This window comes from Atta colombica, unplaced genomic scaffold (genome assembly GCF_001594045.1).
Source record: "Atta colombica isolate Treedump-2 unplaced genomic scaffold, Acol1.0 scaffold89, whole genome shotgun sequence".
Classification (NCBI taxonomy): Eukaryota; Metazoa; Arthropoda; class Insecta; order Hymenoptera; family Formicidae; genus Atta; species Atta colombica.
In genome coordinates this window covers 1260639-1286141 of record NW_017259582.1, presented here as the reverse complement: position 1 = coordinate 1286141, position 25503 = coordinate 1260639, and the positions used below count along the sequence as shown (strand labels likewise).

The window sequence follows — 25503 nt, the reverse complement described above, 5'->3', positions numbered from 1 at the left end:
ATATAATATATATATAATTCATAATATATATAATTCACATTTTAATTATTTAAGCATTAAAGATTCAGCTTCTACCGTTATAGGCATTTAATTTCTTATTGATTGTGTTCTCACATATATTTAAATAAGATTCTTATTATTAATATCGTAAAATGGTTTCAACAGATTAAGAATGACTTTTTAATAGAAAACATGTTGCGATATTGTAGTCTTTGAAATGTTTGATTACGCTTAGAGCATTGATTATATTGTTTTATCAATAAATAATTTGTAAAAAGATTATTTAGCGACCATTGAGCTTGACTCATTAATCTCTTGATTATTGTTAGGAACATCTAAATATTTATTTTATGTTAAATTCAAAAGTAGAAAAAAATCTAAGAGAAACGTTATACTGTACCAAAAGTTAGATGTTTGATACATACTTACTTTGAAAATTTTCACATTCAAAGTCATTTGAAAGACACAGACATATTATGTTTGTTTTATAATACTATCAAATTAGAAACATATAATTTTAAAAAACATTAATAACTTCAAAATGATCTTGAAAATAATTTTAAGGAAAGAGCGATTTGTATTTAATGCAATTTTTCTGAAATGTTTTCTTCTATCTTTAAATCTAATAGAAATATTTGGTGTTCTGTTTTTTACGATTTATCTTATAGATATATCTCTCATACAATATTCAAACTTATATATGTTCGCAGACATTATGATTTTGATTTAGACAAAACATTATATTTCTTTACCGCTGGTCGATATGAATTTGGAAATAAAGGAGCTGATATATTCATAGAAGCTCTGGCCAGATTAAATCATTATTTAAAAACGTCCAGACCTGATTTAACAGTGGTTGCTTTCCTTATTTTTCCTGCAAGAACTAATAACTTTAATGTCGAGTCTCTCCGTGGTCATGCTGTGAGTCATTATTATTTTATGCAATATTAGTTTAATATTTGAAATAATAATTATTAATATGTGTGTGTGTATGTCTTGTCAAATTACTATTTCAGGTAACAAAATCTTTACGAGATACTATCAATGATATACAGCAAAAAATAGGGAAACGAATGTATGAATTATGTCTCTCTGGTCGCATGCCTGAAGCTCAGGACTTGTTGGAGAAAGAGGATACTATTAAAATAAAACGGTTTTTCAAAAAATAATCAAACTAATATTCTGTGACTAATCTTGATTTACTTGATATTCCATTTATTTTACAGATGTTTATATGCTCTGCAAAGAAATGGATTACCACCTATTACGACACATAATGTTGTTGATGATTGGAATGATCCGGTGTTAAATGCCATTAGAAGATGTAATCTTTTCAACACTGTCCATGATCGTGTTAAGGTATATGTAATGACACTTGCAAATACGTGACTTGCACACACACGTATTGTATAGGGTTTAAATTAAGCACTGAGATTAAAACCTATTGCACAATTGAAAAGTATAGGCAATAAGAGCAGGAAATATCAGATTTCAACCCAGAAACTGTTTATACAACAATAATCAGACTTAATACATAATCAATATTATGCTTATATAATTAATATGTATTATTTATAGATGGTATTTCATCCAGAATTTTTATCTTCGACAAATCCACTATTTGGTCTTGATTATGAGGAATTTGTTAGAGGATGTCATTTAGGTGTTTTTCCTTCATATTATGAACCATGGGGTTATACACCAGCTGAATGCACAGTTATGGGAATACCCAGCATTACTACTAACTTATCAGGATTTGGATGTTTTATGCAGGAGCATATAGCAGATCCGATGAGCTATGGTATTTACATTGTCGATAGGCGTTTTATTGGTTTAGAAGCAAGTGTTCAACAGCTTGCTCAGTATATGTTTGATTTCGCACGACTTAGCCGTCGTCAACGTATCATTCAAAGAAATCGTACAGAACGTCTTAGTGATCTCCTCGATTGGCGAAATCTTGGCATTGTAAGACATGCATATCTCATATTTTTTTTGAATTATTTATTTTGTATCTTTTATATCTTCTATATTTATGTTTTCCATAGTATTATCGTCAAGCAAGAATAAAGGCGTTAACCACATTGTATTCAGAACTAGCGTCAGAATATGCAGAGGGTGGGGTTGGTCGATTTAATTATCCCAGACCAATCAGTGAACCGCCATCTCCATTATCTTCACGACATACGACACCGGCCGCTTCTGTACATGGTTCAGATGACGAGGATGAAGTTGATGATGAAAAAGAGGTAAGAAAAATAAATAATCTGAACTTCAATTTATAAATATTGTATAACGTAATACACACGCGCGCGCACATATACAGAATGTTCAATAATGATCGCATAATCTCGTAAAACAGACCGAGTAAAAAAGTTCTCTACAATTTTACAATAATTACGATACATTAGGTGTCCTTGCTTCCCAGCAAGGACACAGTCAAACGTTGTGTAACGCAGTGAATCGTTTCATCCTTGTTTAACATAGGCAAATAACAAAGATGTAATGATTCATTGAGTTACAGTGACTACGTCCTTGTTGGAAAGCATTCATTAATTTCCAAAGATTGCCGAATAAATACACCCAGCCTACCATCAAAGCAAGCGCACAGCGCGATACCATCCAGCACGAGATGCTTCTTTTGCTGCTCATGCATTGCCAAAGCTGTTTATAGTAAACAACTTTTCGTATGTCTAGCAAACTACGACGATGAATAGTCGTATCTCATTGCGCTTGTGCTTAGCAATAGGCCGTACTATTCAACGATTTTTAGAAATCAATATTTTGTTAACTATTGCGAAAATCGCAAAATAGTACAGAGGACATTTTGACTTTGTTTAGTCTGCTCTACCTGCTCACGAGAGATTATGTGGTCATTACCCGTCGGACACTCTGTATACATGTATACATGTATGCGCGCGCGCGCGCGCGCGCGCGCACACACACACACACACACACACACACACACACACACACACACACACCATATGTATAAAAATAATATATCATTCACACATACCGTAGCTAGAAGAATTACGACAATCAAATGGAAGGTAAATACAGAGATCAAGAATACTAAGAACAAGAAGAAATCATGTGCAATAAATTTCAAGATAATTTATGGGATGCACACATAATACAGCGTTGCCAAAATATTAGTTAATTCCTATAAAATATATATGTGTATATCTACATATTTAAAGTCTTAAATACAATTATGAATGTTTCTTTATTGTTTATTATTTTTCACTGCCGTGCAAAGAACAAAAGAGAATAGTTAGTAAGTAAAGATATATGCAGTAATTAGTAACTTACTCGTTGCTTTATTCGAGCTTTATTGATCGCCGATTTATGTTTTATTTGTTAATTGAGCAATTTATTTCATTAAGCAGATCCAAACTTTTCATTATATGACAATCAACAATCATTTTGCTTATTCTAATATTTTGAAGATTAGAATATATAAAAAAAGGAAGATATGTAAAAAATGTATGTTCGCAATACATTATGTATTAATTGTGTTTGTACGTATAGTAATATGATCACACAATCAATGAATTCAATATACATCTGTAATTACATTGTAAAAAGAATATATTATTGTTGTATAGAAAAATGTAATTTATTTTTATTATAGAATTAGAATTTTTTAATAAAAGTTTCTGTCATTTGAGTTACTTAATCCTTGCAATGTATTCACATTATTTATATGTGGCAAGAAGCAGCATTCGAAGTAAATTATACATACATATATTGCAAAAATTATACATACATATATTGCAAAAATTATACATACATATATTGCAAAAATTTTATTAAAAATGCAAATAGATAAAAAATTGCTACAATAAATAGAAGACAATTCAACGATAGAATAGAAAATTTTACTTCATAATAACATAATATACAAAATGAAATAACTAACAATAAGTTACATTTTTTGCAATATGATTATGAGGAATTTGGCACTTATAATAACAAATTATTTACTATATTATAAATTTTTGAATAAATATTTATACATTACAGAAGCAGTACAATATATTACAGAGTTAATAACAATAACAGTTAATAACACTACAGTTTTCTGTAACAAATAGAAATAGTGTACAAAATGATTATAATTTTAAATAATTAGTAATTACATCTTAATTTATTAATAAATACAACAAAAAAGAGTGATAATTTGGAATGGCTTTCGCATGACGCTAGTTAATTATCATCATATATGCTATGAGATTCTATATTCGTATTTATCTATGTTTTTTTATACTAATAGATAATGTTAAAAATACTATACTAATAAATAACGTTAAAAATATTAATACTAATTACAAAATATTTTAATTTCTAGTATTAATTCTTTTAGTATCAATTACGTATAAATAGCATATCATTTTAAAATAATTCTAAATTCAAAATTTTTATTTTTTCAATTATAAATAAAAAAGAAGCATTTGTGTATGCCACAAAAAAATAATGGATGTCACTCATATGTTCAGTAAAATTCAATAATTGATTTTCAATTACCATTCATGTCTTCCAGTCATAAATATGATGTTAAAAATGTAATTCAAATATTCATAATGAACATTAATATCTTTGTAAGCGATAAATTAATAATATAATATGTACTTGAATGACCATCATTTGAATTTAAATGGCACTCTTATGAATTAAGTAGAAAGAACGGTGAGGGATACTGGAGTGATCAAATTGTCGCAACATTGCAGATTGATATCATAAATCTCCGAATTGACTGAACAGAATAAAAAGTTCTTTTACAGGATTAAAATAGACGCAAAATTGAAGTAGTGCAGTGGGCTTTATATTAAGATTGAAGAAAGTTAAAACCTTATTTATTTTTCAACTCATAGAGCTGTTAACTGACATAAATGTTTTTTTAATACAAAAGTTTTATAGTTCGTATGAACAAAAAAGCGACATTGCACTACCCGTCAAATTAGGTGAACGAAACAATACTAAGTTTATGAAATTAAGATTAATAGCTTAAAAAAAATATTAATTTGCAAATTTATGTATACATATGCTCAGCGAAGACTCAGAATAGTAAATAAAACAGTAATTGTGTCAAATTATGTTCAGCAAAAAAAATGCTCGATCTTACAAGAGATAATGTAGCAATATGTTATGCAGATAAGGACAGATGTATACGTTTGAGTAAGACAGAACGAAATGTAAGAAATGAATTAAAGATGTTACTATTATAAAAATTTTTAATTTGAAATTAAAGCAGAAAGCACATAGACTTGTATATTACATTAGACTGCTAATTCTTCACATTTTCTTACATAAAAGTGCTGCCTGCACGAATTAAGGTATAACCACACAAACTTGCATAGCCGCATAAATATATAAATATAAAAAAATTATTCAATTACATTTCTCTTTTAAAATCGCATATAAAATGTGATTGGATAATTTTCTTTATGTGGCTATACAAGTTTGTGTGGATAAGCAGAGAGCACAGACTCTTGCATAATGCATAACATAATGCACAAGAAAATAAACCAATTAAAGTCTTCTGTTTCTTTCTTTTCCATGAAATAAAGAACTGATTGAATTTCTTATGCTTTATGTATTAGGCGTTATGCAAGAATCTGTGCTCCCCATTTTATGGGCCTTTTATAATAAACCATTAGTCATAAGTCTGACGCTAAAAATTGACGACTGTGATTGTCAATTTTTAGCTTCTGACTTCTGATTTATGATACTAATGGTTTATTGTAGAAGACTCATTAGATGCGCAGAATAAGTCGTCACGTGACCGCACATACAAAAAAGAGATACCAATAGGTCACATCACTTTGTGATTCAAGATGTATGCCTCTCTGTGATTGGTTCAAGACGTCGTATATCTTTCTGTTGATTAAACTGGCATGAGTTTTATTTTGAGAATGCGTATATTTTAAGAAAATTGTTGGCAGCAGTTAAAGGGACAGAGTTAGCTGGTCTAGTGTAATATATAGAAGTCTATAGGAGAGCATAGACTCTTGCATAACACATAAGAAAATGAATCAATTAGAAGAGGAAATTATTTCATGGAAAAGAAGGAAATGAAGAATTTTAATTGATTTTCTTATGTAAGAATCTGTGCTTCTCATTTAAAGGCCGTAGCACAGATTTTTGCATAACACATAGTGCACAAGAAAATCAACCAATCAAAATTTTTTTCCAGAAAATGGGAGAAAAAAGAAGGATTCTAATTGATTGATTCGCTTATATACTATGCGTTGTGCAAAAGTTTGTGCTCCTGCCTTTATGTATATTCACATAACTTGCATAGCTGCATAAATATGCATATAGAAAATTATCCAATCGCATTTCTCTTACAAAATTGCATTGCGTAAAATATGATTGGATAATTTTCTTTATGCATATGTTTGTTGCGGCTATGCAAGTTTGTATATTATATATCCTTATATGCTCCTGAGTAGTCATCATACAGCCACATTGAATTGACTTAGAAACAAGAAATGATATTAATTTTTATTACGTACCATTTGTAAATAAAATAATTTAGATAAGACGAAATGATGAGAACGTTTTAAAACACTCTGTAAAACGATTGTAAAAATGGATGAAAGCTATACTCATAGACTATCCTCCTGATAGTAAATAATTGTAAAAAGTGATAAAAGATGACACGTGATGCTTTTATTCAATACACATGCGTAATCTGTTTTCACTTACACGTACCTTTCATCATTTTTTACGATTATTTATTGACTGTCACGAGGGATAGTTTTTGTTCATTTTCACAAATATTTTATTGGGAATACAAATAAGTTTCCGCCGTTTGCAAAAGACGGCGCCACTAATAAAGTATAGTTAAAATTGTTTGATGAAACGACATATCGTAAGATTGGACATCCGGCAATACCATAACCTTGAAATATTAGCGATTTTGTATCAGCATCATATATTTTTTTTTGTATGAAAATGTCGAGTTTTGAGCCGAATAAGCGTCATTTGCGGGAACTTTTGATTTACTTCTTTAATTTGAAGAAATCTGCAGCTGAGGCTCATAGATTGCTTGTAGAAGCATATGGTGATGCTGCCTTAAGTGAGAGAAGTTGTCGTGAGTGGTTTCAAAAGTTTAAAAACGGTGAATTTGACGTCGAAGACAAAGAACGTAGCGGAAGGCCGAAAGTGTACGACGATGCGGAATTGGATGAAGATTCGTGTCAAACGCAAAAAGAACTTGCATTTACATTAGGAATGACTCAACAAACAATTTCATATCGTTTGAAATCATTGGGAATGATTCAAAAGCAAGGGAATTGGGTTCCATATGAATTGAAATCGAGAAATGTTGAACGCTGATTTTTCACATGTGAAATGCTGCTTGCCAGACATAAACGAAAGGGTTTTTTTGCATTGTATAGTCACTGGTGATGAAAAATCCACTACGATAACCCAAAGAAGAGGAAATCATGGGGACCTAGTCACTTGGCCATGCTTCAACATCGACAGCCAAGACGAATATTCATGGAAAAAGCTCATGTTATGTATTTGGTGGGATCAGCTTGGTGTCGTGTATTATGAGTTGCTCAAACCGAATGAGACCATTACTGAGGCTCTCTACCGAACACAATTGATGAGATTGAGCCGAGCACTCAAAGAAAAACGCGCCCACTACTACTCCAGGCATGACAAAAAATTATTCTCCTGCATGATAATGCTCGACTACATGTTGCAGCGCCGATCAAAACCTACTTAGAAACACTCAAATAAGAAGTTCTACCCCACCCGCCGTATTCTCCAGACATTGCTCCTTCCGATTACCACTTGTTCCGATCGATGACGCATGGCCTATCTGAGCAGCACTTCACATCATATGAAGATACCAAAAATTGTATCAATGATTGGATAGCCTTAAAAGATGAAGCGTTCTTCCAATGCGGTATCCACATGCTACCAGAAAGATGGGAAAAAGTAGTGGCTAGCGATGGCCATTACTTTGAATAAAACATTATGTACCGTTCTTTCACAATAAATGCTTAATTTTTGATAAAAAACGGCGGAAACTTATTTGTACTCCCAAAAATGATCTCATTTTATTAGGGGTAAAATTACCAAATATCGGATATTCGAGCAAAATGTAACATCGAATATCCGGTATCCAATCGGGTTCTGAGAAAATATCTTCTAAAAAAAAAAGCCTTGTAAAAGATTGTAATTTTGTGACAATGTATAAGATATTATAGCATCATGAATATGCATACTTATTTCTAGAACATTTATATAAGAAAAAATCAACAATTTAATGATATCAAATTTCAATCGGATACCTCCCTAGATAATAGTGATATCCGGCTATCCGGTCGGATAGTAAAAAAATGCCATATAATACCGGATACTTTCCGGATATCCGATGCATCCCTATATTTTATTTTATCCAAATTGTTTTTATTTATTAAATAGCAAAAATTAACATTTCTCGCTTCTGATGGCATAATTCAATATATAATGACTACTTAGGAGATTTGAAAAAGTCTGTATTATTGACATCGATCAAGTTCGACCGTCATTCCAGCATCATCTTAAGGGGATTAGACAGTCAAAAATCGCAAAATTATCGATTTGGCAGCTGAAAGAGTCGAGCGACATACGAATTCGATTTCGTTCATCTGCAGATAATCGAGAGTCGGCCATCAAAAAGGAGCTATAGTAAAAGGACTCACTTTTTCTATTACAATATAAAATATATATATAGTAAAAGGACTCACTTTTTCTATTACAATGTATAAATAATGAACAGGAACGATGTCCTAGAAACATCTTATAACTTTGCTATATTAGTAATTGTATATAAATTATATATAAATTATATATAAATTATATAATTTTCGAAATTTTAAAAGCGTTTTTTTTCTCGAAACCTTTTTCTTGATTTTTGCTCTAATTACAAACAGACGATTCAGGTTAATTTGAAAAAAATTTAGATTGTGTAAAACATGTATCAATTCCCGCTAAACGTAACTTCCGATAAGTAAAAATTCGAATTTAAAAAAACATTACGTTTTTCATTAAAAAATTATTTGAAAAAAATCATCGTTTTTACCGCCATTTTAATAATTATGTTTCGATTATTTTCTTTTTTTTTTAATTTGATTGGAAACTATTGTTATGCAACAGAGAAAACTAATGAGTGAACGTTCAGTAATTTTTTAATAGATTGGTTTTTATTTTTTATTCTTCGCGTGTAGAAACCAATTAAAGAATTATTGAGCACTCACTGATCAATTTTTTATTGAACGCAGCTTATGAATCTAACGAATATCTCGCAATAAAAATGTTAATATTTCACTTTTTAAACTCTGTATCGATATAAGACTAAACAATTTTTTTCTCAAATTCTCATATGGTCCCTTTGTCGCACATTAAAAAATATATATGAGGGCAAGTCAATAAATTCTTAGAAAATAGAATGTCGCTTTTTTGTTCATACGAACTATAAAACTTTTGTATTAAAAAAACATTTATGTCAGTTAAAACATTTATGTCAGAGGGCACTCGCAGTCACTTTTTAACAAGTAGCATCTCTCAGCTGATTATTGTCAAATTTTGAGCGGAATTCATCGTGGTTTCATTTCTGTAGACGATTAAAGCGAACAACCTTTGTATTTTTTGCAAAATGGAAAAAAACGAGTTTCGTACAGTAATCAAACATCTACATATGAAAGATTTAACGCCGAAAGAAATCAAAGCCAAGTTGGATAATGTTTATAACATATCTGCACCAGCGTTTATGACTGTATATAATTGGGTGAATGAATTTAATCGTGGTCATACATCTACATGTGATGCACCTCGTTTGGGACATCCAATTGAGGCTGCTATGCCAGAAATCATTGATAAAGTCCACGATATTGTTTTGACTGATCGATGATGAAAGTACAAGATCAATGATGAAACGCGATCTTGTTGCCACAGGCATATCATATGACACAGTGATTTCAATTTTACACGAACAATTTGATATGAAAAAGCTATCAGCAAGTTGGATGCCGCGTTTACTCGCTGTGGACTATAAGCGCGACTGTGTGACGATTTCAAAATCAACAATGTTTGGAGATGTTCAATGTAATTCAGAATTTCTGCGTCGATTCATTACTGTGGACGAAACATGGATCCATTACTTCACACCCGAGACGAAGGAACAGTCAAAACAATGGACTTCATCGGGTGAACCAGAAGAAGACGAAGACCATAAAGTCGGCTGGAAAGATGATGGCCATAGTTTTTTGGGATGCACGCGGTAATTCATATCGATTACCTCCCATCGAAGCAAACGATCAATGGCGATTACTATGCAGCCTTATTTCAACATTTTAAAGAAAAAAACGTTCCTCTTTGGCGCAGAAGAAAGTGCTCTTCCATCAAGACAATACACGAGTTTACACGTGCCCGGCACCGATGGCCAAATTCAACGAATTCCGCTACGAATTGCATCCAGCATATTCCAGATTTAGCTCTTTGCGATTATTTCATGTTTCCAAATCTGAAGAAATGGTTCGGAAGAAAGAGATTCACCACCAGAGAGCAGCTCATCGCCGAAACAGAGGCTTATTTTGAAGGATTGTCAAATCATATTATTCGACTTGAAAAAAATGAAGAATCGTTAGATCAAGTGTATCAAACTGAATTTTACTATGTTTTTCTAAAAATTTATTGACTTGCCTTGTATTATATATACACACCACACACGCATACGCACGCATGCACACATATACAGGGTGTTCCAGCATGATCGCCAAATATTTCGTGTGTAGATATAGCGGACTAAACTTGAAAAGTCCTCTATCATTTTGGAATTTTCACAATAATTAACAAGATGTTCTAATTACTAAAAATTGCCGAATATTGGTCTTCAATAATTTTTTACTCAAATATTATCTATAGTATTTTATAGAAAAACGATAAGAGATAAAAACTATTTATTTTCTTTTTGTAAAGCTCTAAGAATTTTTTCAGAATTTTTTATCAACTTTTTAATACTGTATTTTTTTATTGGGGACTTTTTTTACCAACATAAGAAAATGCGTACTAAAAAATTCTGAAAAAATTCTCATAACTTTATGAGAAGAAAATAAACAATTTTTGTCTCTTGCTGTTTTTCTATAAGTTAATAGTATTTAAATAAAAAATTATTAAAAATCAGTATTCGGCGATTTTTATTAATTAACATCTTGTTAACTATTGTGAAAATTGCAAAATGGTAAAGGACTTTTTGATTCAGTTTAATTGCTCTATCTGCATATGAAATATTTGTAGTTTCTGAGATATCCTATATATCTAGAGACACGTAGTGTCTCGGCTCTAAGCTAAATGCAACGACGTCATAGCGCGAGACCGACCATGCTCCTTTACGCGAGTCGATAATATCTACCAGTGTTTTTTCTCAAACTATATATACTGATAATAAACATTGAATAAAAGAATAAATCTGGGTTTTCTTTCATTGTGTGTGTGTGTGTGTGTGTGTGTGTGTGTGTGTGTGTGTGTGTGTGTGTGTGTGTGTGTGTGTGTGTGTGCGTGCGCGCGCATGCGTGCGTGCGTGCGTGCGTGCGTGTATATATGTGTGTGTATTATGCAATTGACTTACAACAAAATTTTTATTTTTAAGCGATTTGACTGTCCAATCCTCTTAAAAGATATAATAAAAATATATAGAAAAAAGGAATATTACAATAGTAATACGTAATTTTAATACTTTGATTATGCGATATAATTCGGCAAAATTCCTTGAGATATATTTTTTGCTATGAGCAGAACAATTTTGAATTGACAATGTGAAATTATAACTTTTTTCAATATGTTTATGTAAAAAAATATGCAAGTATATTAATACGTGGTGAAATACAGTTATTGTAATATCATATACAATATATATATAAAACTGTAATATATATTATGCTTAATTATGAATGAATGATATAAATTTCATTTTTTCAATTCAATCCATTATTAAAAAAGAAGTTTAAGAATCTATATTAAAATTATATAATTTATCGTCAACATAGATAACTAATAATCTTAAATAAAATAATATACTTCTGTAATTCACATTTTAAAATATAAAATTTTATTAAAATATTGGCAAATCTTTATCATCTAACTATACATTTTTAGTCATTACATTATCAAATCTGACTACTTGAGCCTGATTTAACACTTAATACAATGACTAAACTTATAGAGATTTTTATAGAGATTTTTAGATTTTTATTTTATACTGGCAAGTTTCATTTTGCATATTTTTTATAATTTTCTGCAAAGCTTTGATAGTGAAGGAAAAAAGATATTCCTTCTTTAGACCGTTAATATAGATAACCTTTGGTTATATAATAAGAGCACTACTATATTATTGTATTAATATCGCTCAATGTATATTTGTATATATTTGTTAAAAATTATTCTATTAGTCTTAGTTAATTGGCATTTCATGATATATGGCTTCAAAATACAAATGGATGAGGTCGTTACAATCGGTTCTATACGTACATTTAAACACTCTACGATATTTACTTATTCATCTCGCAATTTATCTAGGTAAACGTAGTAGTGGCGTAGACTAATTTTAATATCTATTAATAATTGAAAATATATAATTTATATTTCACATATATAGAATATAAAAACGATGATAATGAATTTCGATGTATGTCATGTTACATCTACTAATTTATTATATATTGAATTTAAAAATTAATTACAAAAGCAGATATAATCCACAATTGGCAAAAGGAGAAAAAAATTTTTTCGTAACTATGCGATATGTATATAGAGTTTTTGTGTGCGACGACATATTTATTTTATTTTTATAAAGCAAAATATATTTGAGTAATCGCCATCGTCATGAAATTATGATGTAATAAGTGAGAAGTAACATGTTAATTTTTGTTATGTGCCATTAGTAAAGACAATTTGGATAAAAAGAAATGATGAAATCGCTTTAAAATACTTATGAAAATAGATCAAAACTATTCTTCTCCCATTGACTGTCAGTAAATAGTTGTAAACACATGAATAGTGAAAATGGAAATAAGCTGCGCATGCGCATTGAGTAAACGCGTGCACGTGCCCTTTAACATCTTTTATGACTGTCTATTTACTGACTGTTAGGGAGGATAAAGACAACATCCATTTTTACAAGTATTTTCATTTTGTTTTATCCAAATTATTTTTATTTACAAATAGCAACATATAACAAAAATTAAAATGTCATTTCTTGCTTGACATCACGATTTAGTATAATAACGGCGACTACATAAGAGCTTTTCCAAATTAAAGAAAATTATGAATAATGTAATGCTTGAAAACACTACGAGATATATTCTTTGTATTATTTGAATATATCATTAAATAAGATGGCATTCATATTTATTTTTTTCAATTTAGATGGACGGATTAATTTATGTGTGATTTGATTGAGTCCCACCCATCTTCTGTTGCATCATAGTTAAGAGCAGTTCGGAATATTGCTGCATCATATTGACTACCTTGCTCTGATCCTGACCCGCGAGTAATTCTTGAAACTTTGCTGTCGCTTCATTAGTGATAGCGTTCTCACCACTTCCATGATTGTCATTCTCACCAGCAGCAACAATCAGTCGTAGAGTACGCATAGTTTCATTAACGGATAATTCCAATCCTCGTAGCATTGTATCTCGGTCGATCGCTGTAGATGAGTCATTGTCTATCGTCAAACGTTTGTACAATTGCACGACATTGTCCGCAGTGCGTGTAAGCTCATCTGCAATCGTATTGCATAGTTGTGTGGACACTGTAAGAATACATATCAGTATTATATTTATACTACGTATGTGTATAAATCCAATAATCATATATATGAGAAAATAAATTTAATAAATAATGATGTATTGTAAGGTATGCATGTTACATTGATTTTAAATCCGAATTTCATTTGAGCTAATTGATATCTATTGAACTATATAATTAAAAAAATTTTTTTTCTAAAAGTTCTCTGTACAGTCTATTGATGACTGCGTATTGATGACTACGTGTGTACAATAAATAATTAAAATTGTATAAATACATAGGATTAATGGATTTTAAAACTGCACCGATATGTTCTTAATCCTCGATAAGGATAAAAAAAAAAATTATTATTCAGAATCGTTTCCTTAGCTCAAATTTTAATAAAAATATACTCATTAGATGCGTTTTCATTCAAAACAAAAGAATCTGGCAGAAAAACGCGGCGATTTGTCTCGCGAAACAAGTTAAGCTTAAAGTTTATCAAGTATTAGACTATTCCTCATCCTGATGAATTAAACTGCAACGTTCACGAAACGTTGACATTCTAAGAATAGATCTGGGGTCCTATTTTTTAGCACATATGAATAATTTTCGCATACGAAAATGACAGATGATTTCTCGATTGTGATTGATCGATTAAATACGAAATTATTATTTTCATATGCGATATTTGTTCAAAAATATCCCTGGACACTAAGATAAACGCGAAACGTATAGTTTTTGTATTCTTCAATATGATTTATACATTTAAATCCATAAGAAACCAAAAACAAGAACTAATTTTTTGAGTACCATAGTGCCCAAAGATATAAGGTAGCTTCTTACTAATAAATGTCGATAAAATTTTTGTACGATTTCGTTTTTGTATAGAATATTATTAATATATATTTGTACTATGTATCGAGTCATAAAGAGAAAGTAGCAACTACTTCCGTTCTCATTTTGTAAAGATCACATTTTAATAAACGTTAAAAAATATCACTGGATAACACATATCTATGTATATTATGTGAAACACTCAACATTGGTCCTTCGAGCCAAATTACCAAGAGTAATATTATAGTAAATTCGATACTAAAAGCAATTAGACCATCCGCACGCAAGAATAAGTTATTAGACATAGAGAATCTGGAGATTTCGATAACAGCAAAATAGCATATATTACACAACGGTAGTTAGAAACCACAATATTTGGTAAGTTGTACCAAGATAACCAAGCACGAGATTAGTCATAAATTATTAATCAAGATGAGCGACGAAAAAAAGATAATGCTACTGAAAAGAAAACGCGCTAATATAAAGGCGGCACGCGGTAAAAATTATATTGAGTTCATGAAAGCTCGATTAGATAAGCTCAACTCAATATGATACCGTACAATCAGAATTAGAATTGTTGGATCAGAACGAGGCATCGAATAAAAAAGGTTTTGAGATTGCATTTTTCGCGTTGAGTAATACAGCTAATTATAAGTGAAGATAATGTCAAGTTATCGACATCTTCAAATAGCTCGACGTCGCGACCGCGCACAGATGGAAATATTCATTTGCCCAAGATAGTATTACCGACATCTTTTGGGTACTATGACGAGTGGATGTCCTTTCACGATATCTTCCATTCATTAATTTATACTAATATCACATTATCTAACATACAACGTTATTTCAAATCATCTTTGATTGGTGAAGCAGCGAAGATAGTATACTCATTAGAAATCACCAAAAGCAATTATGCGAATGCCTAGTCGATGCTCAAGGAACACTACATGAATTTAATTCTTTTTTAATTTATGAAAATATAATAATGTAATACAATACAATATTTTAAAGATTTTTATCACATACGTCAGTAAAATTAATCAAACTTATTTTATATTTTATTATAGTTTTATTAATGAATGAGAGAAATATTTACACAAAATTCTTCGAAATACAATGTTGTCCCAGGACTACCATATTTTATATGTGGCGACGATAATTTTATTTTTTATACATGTAAGAAATTTCTTTTTAGATATTGGGAATACAAATTAGTTCGTCCGTTTTTTTGTGTTCAAAAATGCATTTATTTCAAAACAAAATGAATGAACAGATCAATTATAGTATTGTCCATCGCCACCTACTACTTTTTTCCATCTGTCAGGCAATTTTCGAATTCCATCTCGAAAAAATGACTCGTCTTTGGAGGCGATCCAATTTTGGAGCCAATTTTCAATTTCTGTGAAAGAAGTGAACCGGTGACTTGCCAAATCGTGCTGTATCCTTCGGAACAACCAGTAATCAGGAGTAATGTCCAGAGAATATGGCGGGTGCGGTAAAACATCCCATTTAAGCGTTTTCAAATATTTTTTTACGACTTTAGCGACATGAGGCCGAGCGTTGTCATGAAGAAGAATAACTTTATCATGTCTTTGCTCATGTTCCGGCCGTTTTTCTCGCAATGCACGGCTCAAACGAATCAATTGTAGTCGATACCGATCACCCGTAATGGAATCGCCAGGTTTCAGCAGCTCATAGTAAACAAGACCCTTTTGGGTCCCACCAGATACAAAGCATGATCTTCGAACCATGAATGTTCGACCGTGGTGTTGATGTTGAGATAGCAACGATTGACCGAGCTTAGCGTAGTTTTTTCTTCTTGAGGTCGTAGAATATCCACTTCTCATCTCCAATCACAATCCGATGCAAAAAACCTTTTCTCTGTTGTCTTTGAATCAGCTATTCGCAAGTGAAAAATCGCCTTTCAACATCTCTCGGTTTCAGTTCATAAGGTACCCAATTTCCTTGTTTTTGAATCCATGGCTCTCAATCGTACAGAAACGGCTTGTTACCCTCAATGATTCTACAAGCTCCTCTTGCGTTTGACTCTGATCTTCTTCGAGTAATGCCTCTAATTCTTTGTCTTCGAATTTTTTTGGCTGTCCAGAGCGAGGCTTGTCTTCAACGCTGAAATCTCCATCCTTGAAGCATCAAAACTATTCCCTACATGATTTATCAGTTGAAGCAATGTTACCATAAACTTCGAGCATTCGATGGGGCTTTAGCCGCACTTTTCTTCCAATTAAAGCAGAAAATCAAAACCTCCCGCAAATGCTGCTTGGTTAACACAAAATTCGACATTTCAAACAAAGTAAAAATCAAAGTTTTTGTATGAAACTCAAAGCGATATAAGCTGAATATTATTAGCAGATTAACCTCTCTGAAACCGCCAAAATCAGCTGTCACTATTCACAATAGCTGGAGCCATCTTTAGGGAAACGGACCGAACTAATTTGTACTCCCAATACAACAAAATTATATCATTAGATATCTTTTTTAATTACCTATTTTATCCATGCCTACTGCAAGAATAAAAATGTTGGATATATGTATAATATTAGATATTGACTATATACAATAACAGATGATCAATGGATAATGATTGCATACAAGATATTTAACGTAATGGTCTACATGATTTTTTTAGACACTTCCAATAATTAAGAGGATCCTAAAGATTGGTCATAGAGTAAGTAGAACATACAGATGATTTGTCACTGACACCTTATATACTATTACATCAATATCTCATTCACGCATGTCACACTTGCACATTTTTCGTATAACAATAAATTTTTTAATTAGATGTCTAAATTCAATTTTAAAAAATCCACGTTGTTTTTTCATGCAAGCTATTAGTCTGTGGAAGTATAAATTACACGGTTTTTATACGAAACAAATACTGTCGATATGACAGTTCTAGAGTGTCATATTGGACTAAAAAATAATAAAGATCTCAATTTTGAAATTTTTTTACATTCTCTCGCATAAATTTCATAGATACGTATTAATGTGTATATTTTAGTCCTGGAAAAGGATTTTCAAATTTGTAAAAGAGGAAAAAAGTAATTGTTATACAAAAATTATATGATTTATCCAATAATACAGGCGACTTTAGGATCTCTTTAAAAGAAAAAGTTGAAAATTAAATATTCATCTGTTTCATGCAGGCTACAATATGCGAGATAAAAGAAAGTTTTTTTTTTCAATCAAGATTATCTTGAATTTTTTAAATGACCATACAATTTTTTCCATAATAGGAATTTTCAAGGTGAATTCAATGCACTATCGAGAATGTCATTTTTATTGACAATCTTGCATTAGAATTCGCTTTCGCCTAATATTAATATTAAACATACACTTATCTCACTTTAAATTCCAAAAGTGTACGCTGATTCAGCCACAAAAAACAAATCCTCTGTTTATAAGATAATTTCTAAAGATATCTCTAAGATAATTTTGAACTATTCGTACATTATAGGTTAGAAAATCCTTCTGTGTACATTCAGAGCTGTAAGTACTGCTGTTACAAATAATGTTGCGAATAATATTTGATATTAAATATCAATAAAATCGATAAAACATTAATAAAAGTGACATTCTCAATAAACGTGTATGAAGTTGATATCTCATCTTTTGGCACCCAAGTTTTGATACAAGTTCCATTGGCACTTACAATAATTCTGTAGTTCCTGATAGATTTTAGAAATAATTCCGTCCTCTAAGTATTTTTAAATAATAATTAAACCCGCGCTCTGATACCGCACATCAAGAGTGAAGTACCTCTTAATAATCAGTTTCAGCCAACATTTTCCGATAATTCTATAATAATTTCAACGTTTTCTTCAGGTTTTGTTCAGAGTTACAGTCTTTATGTATTTTAAAATAATTTTTTAATCTGAGCACTGGCTTTTTTTAACTAAATCAACGGAACTATTTCTAAAACCTATCAGAAACTATAGAACTATTGCGGTGCCAAAAGATGAAGTGCCAACTTCACACACATTCTCGATAGTGTGTTGAATTTTCATCTTGAAGACCCTTATAATATTATATTACAGAAAAAAATTATATATTATTTAAAAAATTCAAGATGATTTTGATTTTTTCGTTAAACATTTTTTTAACTTTTGACGTATGTGTTGTCTACAGGAAACAGATGAATATTCACCTTCCGATCTTTTCTTTTAATTGTCAGAAATGTCTGAAATCGTGCAAACCCTGTATAAATACTGCAATTATAAATCTGCAATTATAAATCTCAAATTGGAAAGAAAATTGGGAACTTCCAAATGAAACACTCTTCCAACTGAGATGAAACTTTACAGGTAATATTATTACAATATACAGAATATCCCAGAATAACCACCAAATATTTCGTGCGCTGATAGAAACGAATTAAACTGAGAGTTAAAAAGTCTTTTACTTTTATTTTATAATTTTCGCAATAGTTAAAATATTAATTTTTTTACAAGATATTAATTTTTAAAGATAATAGAATATTGGTTTTAAAATATTATAATTTTTTACAAGTACTATCAACTTTACAGGAAAACAGCAAGCGACAAAAATTATTTACTTTCTTCTCATAGAGCTCGAAGAATCTGCAGAATTTTTTATCAACTTTTTAGTACTGCATTTTCTTATATTGTATATTAGCAACTATTTTTACTAACATAAGAAAATACGGTATTAAAAAATTCTGAAAAATTCTCAGAACTCTAAAAAGAAAATAAATAATTTGTCAGAAAATAAATAATTCTGTCTTGCTGTTTTTCTGTAAAACTGATAATATTTGAGTAAAAAATTATTTAAAACCAATATTTGGCGATTTTTAGTAATTAATATCTTGTTAACTATTGCGAAAATTGCGAAAATGGTTGAGGACTTTTCGACTCAGTTTAGGCTCTACCACACACGAAATATTTAGCGACATTCTAGGACACCCTATATAGTAATAAATATTTATAAAAATCCTATCTTTGGGTTTTTTCTATATTTTAAATAATAAAAAAATTAAAAGAAGAAATTTATAATTTTATACATAAATACATTAGTGACATCAGATTTTATATTTAATAATTAAAATTAAACCTGACCTAGAACATTTATAATAGGAATTTGGCTAAGTCATGATTAATTCTATTAGTGCCGACAAAAGATTTGAGAGCTATTATGCCGACTGAGGAAGATCTTTCCGACTCTGATGTTGATATATGTTCAATATTATCAAGATCATGATCCTAAAGTCAGAGATTTTAGCTGTTACTAGTTAACTCTTATTCTATTAAAAAGTTATTAACAAAGAACATTAAGAAATAACATCTTTCTGCTATATGCAATATTAGGGACTACTTAACAGTAGCCTTTCTACTATTGAGTAGTCCTATCTACTCTTCAACTTTCCATCTTATATAAAGTTGAACTTTCCACGCGAAGTGAGACCTACCTCACCTTCCCCTCTGCCTAGAAGCGTCCGATTTTCTATGAGAAGCGAGTCCATCTCACCTCCTGCTGTGCCTAGAAAAGGTCCTAGGCAGAGAATGAACCTTGCTGTGTGTGTGTGTGTGTGTGTGTGTGTGTGTGAAGTCCAAGGTTCTTATCAGGGAAGTAATTAATATTGTAAATAGCAGAAATAAGACATTATTTCTTAAACTTTTTTTGTTAATAACTTTTTAACAAATGACGAGCGACAACTAAAATTTCTTGGAGATCACTGACTTCGACAACGATGTCAAGGTGAAAGTAATTGGAGAAGTCATTCCCAATTGGCATACTATAATTTTTTAAATTATTTTTTACTTTTTAAATTATACAATAGAAAATTCAAAGATGGAATTCTCATAAATAATCATTATATATTGTAAAACAATATTATCTGTAAAGTTTCAACTCAGTTGGAAAGATGTCTCATTCGGAAGAACACTCAAAAATTGTATTATAATGCTTATTATTTTGTAGATTTATGTTTTTTAATAATAGAGAAATAATTATGATACTAACAATTTTGGTATACTTACATTTAACACTAGTTACGTCGATAGCACGATCGGTATCTTTAACTGGTAATTCGTGTGGACTAGGCTCCAATTGATTTTTACTTGCCGCAGATATCCTACTTCCGTCTTGTCCAATTGCGCTAGCACCACTCCGGCCATTCGTGATGATTGCTGATCCAGATCTTCTTACTGTTGTACCAGGTAGACTTAAGCTAGTCAAATAAATACTATATATAAATAATTTATATTTATGCTTGTATTATTGTAATTTAAATAAATATCTGCTTTAATGTACACATTATCTGACGAACTTGATTTTAATATACATTGTCAAGATTATTTTATTAAATACTATTGTGCAAGTTTTAATAGTTCATTGTTTTGATTTAAAAATTTTAATCCAACCAATTCTCTCACTGATTACATTATTATTGCTTAACTCAAGAGAAATAGTATCACTTTGACGCATTATATATATATGTACATATATGTGTATTTTTTATACGTATTATTATATGCTCGTTTTCTACAAAGCAAGCTTCAATATTTATCATTTCTTTTCTAGTATAAATGAAAATAGCAGTACATTTTAAGTGAAAATCAATGAATGCTTTCAATAAGTCGATGCAATTGTTCTATTTTTGATATTCTTTATCAAGAAAGAATGATGTTTGTGTCTACTTATGTCGCCTATTAGAAAGCATCCAATGCTAATTTTCGTTTTATAATATATGATTATAATATATTCATAATTTAATAAGACGAAAAATTTTGTGATATAATTTTTAGAGCTCTATGAGAAGAAAATAAATAATTTTTGTACTAAGGGAACATATATGTTATCAACTCATTGAATTGTATACATTGAAAAGAATCTCAAGCGAAGATCGAAATGTTTGTCTAATCATTGTCAATTAATCGAATAAAATAATATTATATACATCAAAATCTTGTGTCTAGTTCTCAAGACAATTTTATGCAATTGATTTACTTCACTTGAGCCTTAATTTTTATTAATTTGTTCAATTTTTGTCACTTGTTTTTCAGTAAAATTAATAGTACTTGAATAAAAAATTAATGAAAACCAATATTCGGCGATTTTTAATAATTAATATCTTAGCTATTGCAAAAATTGCAAAATAGTAAAGGACTTTTCGACTCGAATTTAATTCGTTCTAGAGATCCTTTAATCAGAATCATGAGACGATTTGAGTCGACTTTTGCACGCAGGATAATAGTTTTAACAAAATCGATAATAGAGAAAGAAATATATTAATATCTCTGTCTAATCTTAACGTGGCGTTAAAAGATTACCTTTTTTGACAAATTGTGTATATATGTGCGTATGTAATGATATAGTATGTAAAATACTAGTATTGAGTAGATGTCTTGTAAATAGCATATGTATTGTAAATTAAATTAGTAAAACAGCAATTCCATCGGAGTTTAGCCATCATGTTTGACCAACACCTTCTTAAAAGTTAAGGCTACAGTCCGATTCACGTTTAGGATATTTAAGAAGCATTTTATCTTTGTTATTTATCAAATGTTAAACAAAGATAAATAATGCTCATGAGTATTGTAAATGTGACTCGGACCGCGGTTTAAGAAAGTTATCAGATTTTTACCTAGCAGAGGAATGATCAATACTGATACTTCTAGGTCTTGGTGGTAGTGTCGGTTTTCCTCCATTTCCATTCGATGAAGTATCCTCTGAACTCGAATCTTCTTGATTTCCTGTTTGACTTAGATTAACTGTAAAAGAAATATATAAATAAACAGCAATATTTTAATATTGATTGCTGATATAAAGTTTAAATACCAATTGAGAAAGCTCCTTGCATTCCTCGTCTTCTCAAGATTGATGAAATATTGTTACCAGAAGAAGTCAATTTATTTTGATGATTGATTTTATTTTGAGAACTAATCGTTGGTCTCATCAAACCACTTGTTTTGTTGTTGGAGTGACCGCCCCAGCCTCTACTTCCCCCTGTTATACCAGCGTCTGATTCAGAGTCACTCTATAAATGACAATGATTTTTATTTAATGTATACTGTGTGTATGTGTGCGCGCGCGCGCGCGTGCGCGTTATGTATGATTTCAGTGTTCATACAATTCTTATAGTAGTTTCTTATACACATTGCAAACATACTTGATTTAAAACACCAACACTGCTGCTTCTCGTTATATGAGTTGAATGATTTTTCCCTGACATATATCTGAATTGATTGCTAGGATTGACACTTCCCAATTTCACTGCTCCGCTTACATTTTTATTTCCTAATTTTCCTGAAACTATTAATTGTCATTAATTCGGAAAAGAAATTACATAGATACACTGTTAGAAATGTTCTTAAATTTCATTAACTTTTAAGTTACACAATTTGAATTTAATTTGATGACATTATATAACTAAAAAGTATATTTGTGTACATATACATAAAATTTAATCCATTTTTCATGAAAATTTATGAAATTTAATGTACACGTTCATTACATTTAAATAACTACTGTAACTTAATTTTCAATTAAATCATTCATTACTTTTAATTTCATTCATAACCATGAGCTTCATTTATATGTAAAGAAAGCTCGTGATTACATTTCTAACAGTGTATTGTCATATTTTTAATATGCAAAAGACAAATATAATTGTAACTAACAAAAATTTTCTTTAATGAAAATGACATCGAATATAAGAATATATTATTATTATCCAAACATATTATCCAAACAGAAGATAAGATACCTTGTAAAGGGCCATGCAATAACCTATTTGAAGGACTGATGGAAAGATCACTCAACGAGCAGGCACGTCTCATGCCACTTTCTTCTTCGTTGTCAATAATTTTTAACGAGATTCGCCCCTCACTACTGCCAACTGTTGACAACGCGCACACACATGCACTAATCGCTACTATTAAATTTGCATAATGAATTTCTTTTCTTTAAATGTTTATTAAGAAAATCTTTATTTTTAAGAAGATAAATAAATTACAATATAAGAGAGAAGCACTATTTTTTAATAATAAAAAATATATACACAATGTAAAAATAAATTAATTTATTATAATAAATATGTAAAAACACATACACACACACACACGCGCGCGCGCGTGCGCGCGCGTATGTGTATGTGTGTGTAGAATATATTCAATAATTTTTTCTTTATGTGTACAAGAAATATCAAGTTCAAAATAAGTTTGATTTTACAAATTTTCTACAATTAATATCACCGATATTTGACATGGAACTTCTCACAAAAAATATAGCGCGACATTACAATAGAAAGCAGAATAATGACGAAAAGGAAAGGATAATGTTGTAATTTAATGAGAAAAACAATGTGCGGTTCCATGCAAAATGAAAATGATATAAATATTAATAAAGTCGTCGCATGACTTGGAAAGCATTCAAACTGAAAAGTAAGATGCTGTCGCCTTGAAATAAAATTAAACGCGCGATTGTTCATAGGCAATGAATAAGACGATTAATTATGATATTTCATCAAGATACAATTCACTTTCGTATTTAATTACAAGGTATTTCAAAAAGAAAGAGAAAATTTTTGAAAAAAAGTAAACATATTAAAATACAAGAAAAAGTTACAGTGGAAATAAAAAATAAGTAATTATTGCAAAATGTAACTGTACGGAGTTAATTTCAATTTCGCACTATCTGAACGCATTATTTGGGAATCTTTTTGATAAAAAAATCTCTCTGCTTAATATAAATAGTTCAAAATATAAAAAAAGATACTTTGTTTTAAAATTATAATAAATATTAGTTAAAAATTGATATTTTCAGAAGAAAATAGTCACTATTAATCACTATTATGTTATTTCTATTTTTCAGTTTGGACTATAAAAACATAAAAAAATGTTGGTATATACAAGGTGTAACTAAAATAAGGTAACAAACTTCAGTCACCGACTCCTCAAAACACGAAAAAATTCATATAAATGTATGACTGCAAACTTACTGTTACTGAAATAGCTCAAAATGTTTATTAATAAGAAAAAATAAAAAATTAATATTTATTATTTAATATTTATTTATTTTCAATTTTTCATTCTAATAAATGTTCAGAGTGTCTTTTATTTAATTCAATACACTTGGACACATCGAATCATGAACTATTGCTCTTTCAAACATCTCGGGACAATTGTGAATGCATAAGCATTAAAGATGCTATAACATAAGATTGGCATAGCATATCTTCATTTGAACTAGAACTTTATAAACTAAGGACCCATTTCCACTAACGTAGATTAACTTTAATCTCGGTTCAACTTACTTTTCGTCTTACTTTTCTAATTTTTAGAACTAGAAAAAAACGAAGAGTAAGTTGAATCGAGATTAAAGTCTACATTGATGAAAACATAAATGTTCCCACAGATAAAAATCTGCAGGATTGGGAAATCGTAAGGGCCATGCAAATATTTTGACATATATCTTAGTAACAGTAGATTTGTGGACATATGTTCATATGAACTTTTTTTCAGTTTTAATAGAAAGCTCAGCCTCGAAGTGTTGTTACCGAAGTATTTGTTATCTTACTTTAATTACATCCTGTGTATGTATATTTTTTATTTAACACTGCTATCGATTCATAATCTAACAGCAATTATATTATCAATATCTATACTAATAATATCATCAAGAAATGCTAAATCTTAATCTTACAAAATTTCTCATTGTACTATAAGTTTCCATCTTTTTAATAATCTTGCGCCTTCAAATCATTTGCAATCTCTGCCAATAGCGGATGGATTTTCCGGCCTTATGGGAAGTCACAATAGTGATCTGAACAATCTCAGAAACTTCGATTACCTTTGATATTTCTTAATAATATATAATAATATATAATATATAATAATA

General features: G+C 30.2%; 2 protein-coding genes across 9 annotated transcripts in view; one reads left to right on the top strand and one right to left on the bottom strand.

The window, feature by feature from the left end:
• The window catches only part of LOC108693231 (glycogen [starch] synthase), a 33942-nt gene extending 13141 nt beyond the window's left edge, over positions 1 to 20801 (top strand). For 3 of the 5 annotated variants that reach the window (XM_018202060.1, XM_018202061.1, XM_018202062.1), the window contains 5 exons: positions 711 to 921; positions 1017 to 1153; positions 1227 to 1359; positions 1579 to 1965; positions 2046 to 2891. In XM_018202060.1, coding sequence (XP_018057549.1) covers positions 711 to 921; positions 1017 to 1153; positions 1227 to 1359; positions 1579 to 1965; positions 2046 to 2282 — 1105 coding nt within the window. In that variant the 3' untranslated portion in view covers positions 2283 to 2891. Of the gene's footprint in view, positions 1 to 710; positions 922 to 1016; positions 1154 to 1226; positions 1360 to 1578; positions 1966 to 2045; positions 2892 to 3021; positions 3452 to 20732 lie in introns of those variants that run through there. The other 2 variants (XM_018202064.1, XM_018202063.1) reach the window with 2 other exon arrangements.
• The window catches only part of LOC108693230 (mitogen-activated protein kinase-binding protein 1), a 49833-nt gene continuing 37705 nt past the window's right edge, over positions 13376 to 25503 (bottom strand). For 2 of the 4 annotated variants that reach the window (XM_018202055.1, XM_018202057.1), the window contains exons 20-25: positions 23372 to 23503; positions 22775 to 22917; positions 22444 to 22642; positions 22250 to 22376; positions 20643 to 20833; positions 13376 to 13810 (exon numbers count right to left, since the gene is read on the bottom strand). In XM_018202055.1, coding sequence (XP_018057544.1) covers positions 13440 to 13810; positions 20643 to 20833; positions 22250 to 22376; positions 22444 to 22642; positions 22775 to 22917; positions 23372 to 23503 — 1163 coding nt within the window. In that variant the 3' untranslated portion in view covers positions 13376 to 13439. The remainder of the gene's footprint in view (positions 13811 to 20642; positions 20834 to 22249; positions 22377 to 22443; positions 22643 to 22774; positions 22918 to 23371; positions 23504 to 25503) is intronic. The other 2 variants (XM_018202058.1, XM_018202059.1) reach the window with 2 other exon arrangements.